General features: G+C 37.9%; 1 protein-coding gene across 2 annotated transcripts in view; it reads left to right on the plus strand.

Annotated features, from left to right (window-relative positions):
- Positions 1 to 10,151, plus strand: part of LOC126481153 (protein twisted gastrulation-like) — a 49,009-nt gene extending 38,858 nt beyond the window's left edge. For both annotated transcript variants that reach the window (XM_050104724.1, XM_050104723.1), the window contains exons 4-5: positions 5,981 to 6,164; positions 6,294 to 10,151. In XM_050104724.1, the coding sequence (XP_049960681.1) occupies positions 5,981 to 6,164; positions 6,294 to 6,402 (293 nt within the window). In that variant the 3' untranslated portion in view covers positions 6,403 to 10,151. The remainder of the gene's footprint in view (positions 1 to 5,980; positions 6,165 to 6,293) is intronic.
- Positions 10,152 to 11,090: the final 939 nt, after the last annotated feature.

Consider the following 11,090-nt stretch of genomic DNA (forward strand, 5'->3'; position numbering starts at 1 on the left):
ACCGATTTCCCTACATTCATACTTTTCAATTTGCTGCTGAAAGTTTGTTGTGCCTTGTCTACACCTGCAACTGATTGAGGCTCACCAGCTTCTAACTGAAGCAACAGGTCAAATCTATTTTCCACATTCACCACAAAGCTGTCAGACAAAGTTCTAGGCCTGTTCGTCCTGTATCCTGTTGCCACTTCCCACCTCTCTATACCCTTCTCCCTCTGTAACCTGTCAAGATCTCCCCTGGCCTTGTCTAACTCAGCCTGAAGGGTGGCAATTTTCCCCTCCTGTTCTAGTATCTTCCTATCTCTACTACATATCCTACAAAACCACTGATGAGTCTCATTTACTTCCCCTATTCCCACGCCACGACAGTCACCCACATGGAAAAAAACTACAGCACCCGTCACACACACAAGATGGAGAACTATTGTTAAATCAGCTTAACAGCCGAGTTGCAGAAAAGAATTATATACAGAAGAATTAAAAAGAAACTTGGGGTTGTATTGTAGGATGTTGAAAATTAGTGGACTGAAAACAAATAAGGTGCTTATCCTCATGAGTGCTGAGAAAAGGAACTCGGGGAGAACCCTGACAAGAAAGGTAGGATGTTAGGTCATCAGGGCAAAGTTGTGTGATTCTGGAGGAAACCGTAGAGGGTAGAAACTGCAGGGTAAAATAGAGATTGGTATACACCCAACAGATAATTGAGGACATAGGGCACAAGTGCTACTCCGAGATGAAGAGAATGGCACAGGAGAATAAACTGTGAAGGGCTGCATCAAACTAGTCAAGAAAACTGATAGAAGGGACACCACTTGGGCTGTCTACACTCAAGCTATTGGTTACCCCAAAGTTACCAATGTTTTGGTTGTTCCCCATCCACCTGCCTGTGGCTATCTGTCTCTTTGCTGGATGCAGCAGAGTTCTGTGGCACTCTCACCCCTTGCTCTGCTTCCCACCACAGGTGGCTTGTCACTTTCTATAGAGAGGTGCCTGAAATAATTGTTTAGTTGTCAAAACTGATTGCCAATTTTAATTTTTTTTAACAGTACTATTGTCTGTTTTCCAAACTGCTCAAATTCAGCAGGTATGTAGCAGTGCTGAAAGAAAATCTCCAGACTGGAAAAGGACTGGTGCTACATGCAAGCTACAAAAAGAGAAAAATTTAACAACAAAACATAAAAAATTTGGGGCACCCCAGTGGTTAAGTTTTTGAAAATAGTAGCACTGAAAGTCATCTTTTAGTTTTTGAGACCTTGCGAGATGAATTTTATTGTGATGGGTCTGTTTCATCCCAGTGTCATGTAGGTGTCTCACTTCTTGACGATGTCGATGATGCAGCACCCTCAGTGACAGTGGCTACTGCATACTTCCTCACTACAGATTCTGCACATTTCAATGTATGTTTAATCTGTGCACTGGAAAGGCACTTTAAGATGAGTTTGGAGGCGGATAATAAATTAAGATAGTTGAAAGCGGATCAGGAGTAACTGTTCGTAATTTTTCAAAAATGCAGTCAATGTACAATCAACAGCTGTATTAATTCATTTAGACAATTGGCCATGGATACATTAAACAATACCTATTGAACAAGGTGTTGAAGCCAACCATGCGTAGTTCTCACAGAGTTCTTTTGTGTGTTACATGCTTCGTCCTATTGCCACATGTTACATCACAGTGTTGTGTAGCAAGCAAGTAAACACTATTCTTGCTGTGAACATTCCAAAATCTATTTTTGAAAGTGCACACAATTGGAACAGTACCCTGAACTAACCATCAAATCAAGACACACAAACTGTGTAGAATTTCTAAAAAAGTTTGTACTGAGAGGTCAATGTGCGCACACGCTTTCAGCCCAGTATAGGTGCCATCAAACATAGCTACTCTACATCTGGTGCCACATTGTGTGCCATTCTGCCAGCTTTGCCACAAAAGCTGTCTGCTGCCTGTTGGCTGTTCAATTTACACTCTCGGATTGTCTTCCACACACATTTTTTCGGTTGGTATTGTTCTAGTAATTTCCATATTTGGTCATCCTACAAATGGCACCACACATCTAGGCTTATGCAACACAACATTCCACAACAGTTCACCATTGAAAATAAATTGTGTGTGTGTGTGTGTGTGTGTGTGTGTGTGTGAATCATAATCATTTGCAGTAATGTCTACATCATCAGACATAAAAAAGAAATGTCCACGCATTTTCGTCAAATGTCTGTACCGAACATTAAAAGATAACTGTGCCTTATTTTTGATGTCAGTATTTAAAGTGAACTAATCTATGTAAAAGGATGACATGTACTTTTCTGTTATTGAAGACTAACTGTTTCACTTGCTAAAAAGTTCTTTATTTCACTCCACATTTAGTTTTGGCTTTCATAGTGAAGCTATTTTCATGTGAAATTCGGAACTAACGTTTTAAATAGAACCAAATATGGTACATAATGATATAATGAACAGGGTATTTTGACAGCCTGGAGGTGGGTGGGGGGATGCCTAACTGAGTTCGATAGTTTTCAAGATTTCATATGGTATGTAGGAAACTATTTTCTGGAAAAGAAAGAATCTATTGTGTTGAAAAAATCAATTTACTCTGTTCCGAATTAGAATTACTAACAAATTTTGGACTTTTTTACAGAAACTGTTAGCATACACATAGTATTTACGTATGATTTTTGTAGGCAGGCAATACTTATTGCAACACTGTCCCGTCTCAGACTTAAAACATCACGTACCAACTAATTTAAATTACTCATGTGTAATGCCTGACAAAAAAAGTAAAGCACCCAGAGGACATGGTTGGATGTCAGTGTAACTTTGAAAATGGACATACCATTGGCACGATGGAATGACACAGAATGTTGCACGGAATCCATTACTTGTTCTCAAATGGCAGGCAGAGACATGAAGGGGTTACGAAGTGCTGGTTCCCAGTATAGCAATACTTCATCGTGTTGGTCAGGTGTCAACCCGAACCTTGATGACAAGTATGCATGCCGTCATGTTTCCATGCAGTCCAATATCAGGCCATTTTCACATCCTAACACCCCACAAATCTGGATATTGCCAGATTCAAACAGCCAGCCAAATTTTAGTCAGGTATTGATAAAGCTGTCTTACATGAGCACATGGCATCTTCACAGTGATCACTCAATAACTAATGCCGCTCACATCACTTATACAGGTGTGGTAACAACATTATACATTCAAAACACTAGAGTGCACTTGAGTGGCCATTCAATGATTCAACCTGTCACAGAAATATACAATTTTTAATCATTTACAAAGGTATGTAAGGATCACCATATTGGGTACCAGCACATCATAACCCCTTCACATCTTGCCTGCCATCTGAGAACAAGTAATGGCTTCCCTGCAACATTATGGGTCATCCCAAATCATTGGTCAGAGACTACCAGTAGTCGGACTACATAATTACTGTCCAATGCATAGGCTGCTAACATCACAATACAGATGGCAGCATTTGGAATGTTGCTGTGGCCAAGAACCATGGACTGCTGACGAATAGCATCTCATTGTGTTCAATGATTAATAAAGATTTCGCACTACTCCAGATGACCATCAACAGTGATTATGGCTTCAGCTTGTGGAAAGGTCCCATTCTTCAAATTTTTTGGAGAGGAACAGCAGTGTTACTTCTGGCATTGTGATGATGGAAGCCATCAGGTTTGACTTTTGGTCACACCTCTTAGTGATTGAGGGAACTCGTGACAGCACAGCCACAGACATCATGCGTCCTCATGTGTTGCCTCTTGTGCAACATTATCATGGCATCATTTTCCAACAAGACAATGCTCATCCAAGTATGACGTGTGTCTACAAATTGTATGTATGATGCTGAGGCCCTCCTGTGGCCATCAAGATATCTAGATCTGTCCCTGACAGGACGTATTTGGGACCAACTCTGAAGTCAGATCCGTCCCAGTGATAGTATCCAGGATATGGAAGACCAGTTGCAACTCTTGTGGTCCAGCTTGCCTCAGGAGAGGGTATAACAGCTTTGACACTCTTACCAAGTGAATTGGTGCATGCAGCCATGTCAGAGAGGGTGCACACCATACTGACAAGTCTTTATAAATTTGAATCAATTTTGTAATCACTGAAATTTCACACACCCTCTCAACCTGTGCAGTTTTGTTTTATGCCCCCCTCCCACTCTTTGTATAAAGAACATGAAAGTGAGAAAACCACTGTTATACTTGAAATACTGTATACTTACTGTGTCAAGATTTTGGCGGAATGTTATGGGCCAATGTTTATTTCAGTACCACAATGTTGTTTCGGAATAGTAGTTCCCCGAGTCTCAGTAGCAATGTTACTTCTCCTTGTTTCAACCTGTCCACAGCAGGTCACCACTCCCTATTCTCATGATTGCAGAACTTACATAGCTGCTAAACTTGGTTCTGTTAATGTGTACTGACATGTCTACCTATGTACACATTAACTCTTCTCTTTTCCTGGTTGAAACAAGTGAGGTGTCACAGTGGCTAACACACTGGACTCACATTCAGGACGACGACTGTTCAAATCTGTGTCCGGTCATCCTCATTTTGACTTTCTGTGATTTCTTCCCTAAATTGCTCCAGGTGATTGTCAAGATTGTTCCTTTGAAAGAGCTCTGCCAATTTCCTTCCCATTCTTTGAAACAGTCAAAGCTCGTACTCCGTCTCTAGTGTCCTTGAAGTCAGCGGGATGTTAATCCCTAATCTTTCTTTTGTAATTGAAGGATTATAAGACACTTTTGCAGCAAGAAAAATACTTCCTTATATTAATTACAACTATGGTTCACTCAAAATACTTTTATTCTTCAAGTCAGGTGATAACAGAATTTCTTAGTCAGAGTTTCTCGCCTGCTGGTTTGTGAGTGTGTTCCATATCCACCAGCCCAAGTTTCCTTTCAAATTGGCAAAGGATTTTCAAATCATGGTTTTGCACCAGTCTTGTGTATTAAAGCTGTTGTCAGGCTCCTTGCCAAAAAGCAGTTGCTATACCAAATACACAAGTCATTCATATTGGCTAGACAGCTTCTTGGGAATGAGTGGCCAGCTACTGTCCATAAATTGCAGCACCCTGCTGCACTGGCAATAGCAGTTGCTTTTCAGAATCCATGTATAATGGTGATGTCTCTTTTACAGAATTGTATTTATGTATTGTTAAGCATGTTGTAGAAGTTTTGTAAACTGCTACATCCATCCATTCATTTAGGATGTGTTATTTCATACACAAGTTTATATTTCTTCTAGGAATTTCATCTTTTCACCTTTTTTAAGTTGCTTGCAAGAGCTGAGAGATATTCCCAGAGGAATGACCTTCATCAATAAAATGTATTGCAATGGTGAAAACTATATTTTTGGACCCTTAATGTAATCAGTTTTTGGAAGTTGATGCCTCACCTCCCACCTCTCCCACCCCATCCTTGGCCAATTTTGTATTTAGATTTCTAATCAAACAAGAGTGGTGGCCATAACCAAAAAGTTCTCTCTAACTCTGGCCCTAATTAAAATTTCTAAATTACTGCAAAGCGGTAGTCAACACACATTATTTTATAAAACAGGACACTTTTAGCAAACATTCCTAATGTGAAAGCTGTAATTTCATCATGGAATTTCACAAGGTGGTGTGTTTTTCCTATCAGTTATTGAAGACTGTCACTGTAATCCAACATTTATCTCATCTTCATTTCTGGCAGTCACTATCATATGCTTTGTCTCTGATATATCTTTTTTGATCAATGTGGTGAACCGATGTCTTAAACTCTGTTATAATTTGGTAGAAAAATTTTGTCTTTATCTGTACACAGATGTAAATAAATGATTTTACTATTCTCATTATTTATAGCACTGTAGTATTAGCAACAATCATTTCATTTGACTTAATGACTGCAGGCACTAATGGAAAAATATTTCTCAGTAATGCCACCCATAAAGTTGGTAAATGGATTAAGTGTGGAATTTTCATGTTGCAGCTAATGGGAAGAGTTCACTGGCTGTAGTGAACTGCACTGTAACTTACATGGCACATTGCTCACCTTGGAACAAATGCAAGGAATCTTGCCGCTCTATGGGTGCCAGCAGTTACAGGTGGTTTCATGATGGTTGTTGTGAATGTGTTGGGCACACTTGCATCAACTATGGAATCAATGAAAGCAGGTATAGTCTCTGAGTAGACTTATTAAATGTCTTTTGCCTATTTTTTCCTTATGCTCCTTACATGTTAGATTAAGGTGTCTTATGTTGAAGTTGCTTGTTTGAAGAATTGTATAACATGCTTCATTTTAGGTGTACAGAGTGTCGTCTGTCACAGGACGATGAGGAAGAAGATGATGTGCTGCAGAATGATTATGGTGATGGCAGTGTAACAGATGCAGAACAAGAACTGAAACTTTAGAATTACTGACCTTTCCCATTGAATCTTTCATACATTAATACTAAAACTGTTATGACATCTTCAGAAAATATCTGAAGGAAAAATAATGTGATATGTATCAGCTATTGATATTTGTGTATCTATATGTGCTATAGCTTTTCTTTTTTAATATTTACTTTTTGACACTATTGATAATGTAAATTCCTACAAAGTAAATTGAACATTGTTATATTTACTCCTCAGAAAGTCGGATCCTCATTACGAAAATGAAATGCTCATGGCTCTATGAAAAGTGTTATGGCAAGTAATTAGAACATTTTATCAGATAAAATACTAAGTTTTAAGAGCATTTTGCAATAGATACATCTAGCTCGGAGTGTAAATGACATTCAGATGATGTTCCTCAAAAAAGCTGACTCGGCTCTGTTATTCAAAGAAAATTGAGAAACCAGTGAAGAGTATTATAAAATACTTAAATAAACAATAGAATATGAAATAAGTAATACAGTATTAGAGAAGTGAGAAATCCTCTGGCAAGTGCATTCTACACAGGGAACTCGAATCATATACTCTCCTGTTGCCTGTAATAAAAAAAACATGACTACTGCACTAACACAAAATTGGCCCAAAATGCTAATCCCTTAACCCATATTTCAAAATGCGGGAAATGAACAGAACTGGCAGAAGGCACTGTTGACTGGCATGTCACATGGCGTGCTTCTGTTTGCTACTGCACAATTCCTCACCATCAGCCTTCGCTGAGTCACACTAATCTAGCACATAGGAATTGTTTTTATAAAGAAGAGCATTAGTTGCAGAGGATCATGCTATGGATTTTACTGCAGTCATTTACTGACAGTTCCTTCTGCAAGACTAATATTTTTCCTTTTTTCCCATTATTCTAAATTACTGATAGAATTTATATTTAGAGTATCACATTTATTCTGTATTTTAATGAAAGTGATCAATTCTTTGTAGTATAATGTTATTGCGTAGATAAAAGAAGCTACTCACAAAGTGGTTGCACGAGAACACACATATAAGAAAAGGTTTTACATATCCAAGCTTTTGGAGCCAATGGCTCCTCCTTCCAGCAGAAGGTGTGAAGGGGAAGGAAGAGGACTGAACAATCAGTCTTTCTTTCTTATCTCCTTGAATTGGGGTTCTGAGTGACTTTTCCAAACTCTAACCCTTTTCCTAAACCCCTCAAGTCCTTTCCTTCATCCCTCTTCCGTCCCCTTGAACCCTTCTGCCAGAAGAAAGAGCCACTGGCTCAGAAAGCTTGCATACGTAAAATCTTTTTTTGTGTGTGTGTTCTCATGCCACCACTTGGTGAGTAGATTTTTTTATCTATCGAATTAAAATTATATTTTGTATTTTGACATAAATGACCTGATAATGTATGAATAACAACACGGTATGTTAATGTAGAATAAGGTTCACTTCTACAAAGGGATTGTCTTTTTCCTTAACTGTTGCATTATTTTAAAAATTTTGGCTAATTTTCCTGTCTTAGTCTCACATTTTTTCTTCTCTCCTCTTTCTCATTTAATTCTTATTCATTCATTCTCTTTTAACTCCATTAATTTGTTGATCTTCCCATTTGCTCTCTGTCACTCCAAGCTGAGCTCTTTGTCCAGTCACTGTGTTCTTTCTATTGTACTTTCGGCCATCAGGTAGTGTCTTTTTCAATTTTGCTTGTAATTACTGTCTACTTATTGTCTGTGGGCTGCATTGTGCAAGTTGTTCCTTCAATCCGATTTTGTTTGTACCTTCCCAGATTGATCCAGGTGTCTTTTTTTATAATTGATGTACCACAACACAGATCTGCTGTCCTCATTACTCATATCACATGCCCAGTATCACAAAGTAATACACTATGCTACTATGTAAGTAGAGTTATGAGTGCACATTTTGTCCACTTTTCACTTACAAAAAGATCTGGCAAAGATTAGTAATAAATGTTTAACAATAATGGAAATTCCTGAATGGAACAGTACATAAAATAAAGGTAAGGTAACGATTCCCCTATAGTGGACTGATGTGTGGAGAGTAGAAACATATAACAGAAAACAGTATTCCTACTAGGTTTTGAGCTCTTTTTCTTGTAAAAGAGCACACACCCACACACACACCCAAATATTCACTGCCACAGTGAGTCTCACTGCAGCTGCAGGAATGTCCGTGTGTAGTGAGTGAGTGAGAGAGAGAGAGAGAGAGAGAGAGAGAATATGTGCGCACTTTTTACCGGGAAAAGAGGAAGAGCTCAAAACTTCATGTGAATACTGTTTTATGTTGCCAGTTTCTATGCTACACACAATGAATGTTTAGTACTTATCAGTCAATGCTGCTATCTCCACATTTCTTAATTTGTTCTTCATACCCTGCTCTTCAGTTGACATAAGTTGGAGACATTAGGTAAAAAGCTTTCTTCAACAACCACCAATCTTTCCGGTCAAACAATATTTAAGTACAGTAACAATGACGTCAGTGCCACAAACCTCATTTCTTTAATTTATCATTTGTGAAAAAAATAAAATTTACATTTTGTCAACATACACAATTGTGTACATCTGTGGATTGGAAACTTTGTGTGTTTAAAATAAGGTATTTATCATTTTTACATGTTACCTTTAAAGTTGTAATGTAGTTACCAAAAAATATTAAATTCAAAACCAATTTCTCATTTTGACCTCCATACACAAACTAGATGGAAGTGTCATTTGTTACACTCATACCTCAGCCAGGAGCTTACTTTCTCACTGCTAATAAACCTCTGTGAAAGAAAGCAAGAAAGAAAGGAGAAGTTGTGCAGGTTGTACTCACTGTAAATGCTTAATGTATGAGGTAAATCTTCACAATTGTCAGCTCTAGTATAGTGATAAAACCGAATTTGCTTAAAATTGTATATTTACTTAAAATTGTTATCACTGATTGTTTTATTGTAAATGCAAGGTTTTGTTGTGTTTTTAATTTTCAATATATTGATAGGTGAATGATGAAATTGCCTGTGGAGAGTTCTGGGTTTGTACTTTGATGGTCATCACACCATGTCATACTGTATCTATACTTGTTGGATGGTTTCATGACAGTCATGCTTTCTTCAAATTTTTCATTAATGTCTGTTATTGATAATTTCATACGGAAGCTTTTGATTTGAGGGACGAGGAGAGGAATTTCTGCTAAAGGTGCTTGCATTTATTAATGCCTTTTTGGGGCATAGATCTAAAGAAGACCAAACACATGTAATGTGTCTGCGTGTTTCCAAACATTTGTTGAAGGTATTGAAACAATAGCATAATATGTTCATAAAGTGAGATTCCTTTTTTTAATGAGCCATTGAGGATATAGTCTACTAAGGTGTTTGTTCTGAAGATTTCTGCACACTTTTGAAATGTTACCTACAAAATATTCATCAATATTGATATTTCTCTTTAATGATGGTATATATCCTCTGTGGTTGTAAGTAATGCATTGAACTAACATGTTTATATTAGTTTTTCTCGGTAGTTTGTCTAACACAGTATATATAATGGCTCTGAAGAAAGGGTAATAATTAGTACTTACAAATGAAAATACCATTCCAGCAACATGGTGTCATTAAAAGAGAACAAGCCAGAAAAATGGAATTATAATACTCATTCAGTTGGTCGAACTGTTTTCTTTTATTTTTGGCAATGCCAGCCGTTTGGTGATAGACTGATTGTATATACAACATTCTGGAGAATCTTAAATGTATACTGTTGAGAAATTATATTTTTCACTTTTTACTAACAGTGTTTTTATTTGCATGTGTTTCTTTGTGTGTATATGTGTGTGTCTGGGGGGGTGCCTGCTCATACCACAATTCAGAACAAAAGCAAAAGTAATTTATAACATTTGGAACTTCATCCACACATCCTTGAAGAGGTGAGATTATCCGTATACTCATCTTACAACCCATATGCAACAATGTATGTAATGCATGACTACTATGCAATTCATTTCAAGGGGTCTGTCTTTTCATGTCATAAAACTTCAAAATATTATCATAGGGAATGCTCTCAATCTACTCAAGTGTAATATTTTTGTGCAGTTTCTGTCCACAAGATTCTAAGTTGGGTATAACCCCGACATGGCCAGCTGCATTGGCCGAGCAGTTCTAGGCACTTCAGTCCGGAACCACGCATCTGCTACGGTCGCAGGTTCAAATCGTGCATCAGGCATGGATGTGTGTGATTTCCTTAGGTTAGTTAGGTTTAAGTAGTTCTAAGTTCTTGGGGGACTTATGACCTCCGATGTTAAGTCCCATAGTGCTCAGAGCCATTTGAAGCACAACATACTATGTATATTAATATGGTGAATTTGCATTTACATGTGTACTCTTTAAATAACTGTGGGATATGATTATGTCTTTAACAATTCCTTCTACCATAATTAATGTAAGTTACCTTCCATAGAGTTGGCCCATCTGTGGACAGCACATCTGCAATGATGAGCAATCTCTTGCTCAGTGTACTGAATGTCTTGCTAAGGCTTTCAGGCACAGGCTTTACATTTCAAACGTAATTGACAAATAGATTTCCTGTGCCATATCCACACCCATGATTCAGCTGCAAAGGGGCATCCTGCTAATTACCCAATATCCACCAGAGGAAAATGACTTAGTGGAGCTCGGACTACTTGTTGTCATGTCTGGAAATGAGGATTATCCTACCACAATCCTTTCC

This window comes from Schistocerca serialis, chromosome 5 (genome assembly GCF_023864345.2).
Source record: "Schistocerca serialis cubense isolate TAMUIC-IGC-003099 chromosome 5, iqSchSeri2.2, whole genome shotgun sequence".
Taxonomy (NCBI): domain Eukaryota; kingdom Metazoa; phylum Arthropoda; class Insecta; order Orthoptera; family Acrididae; genus Schistocerca; species Schistocerca serialis.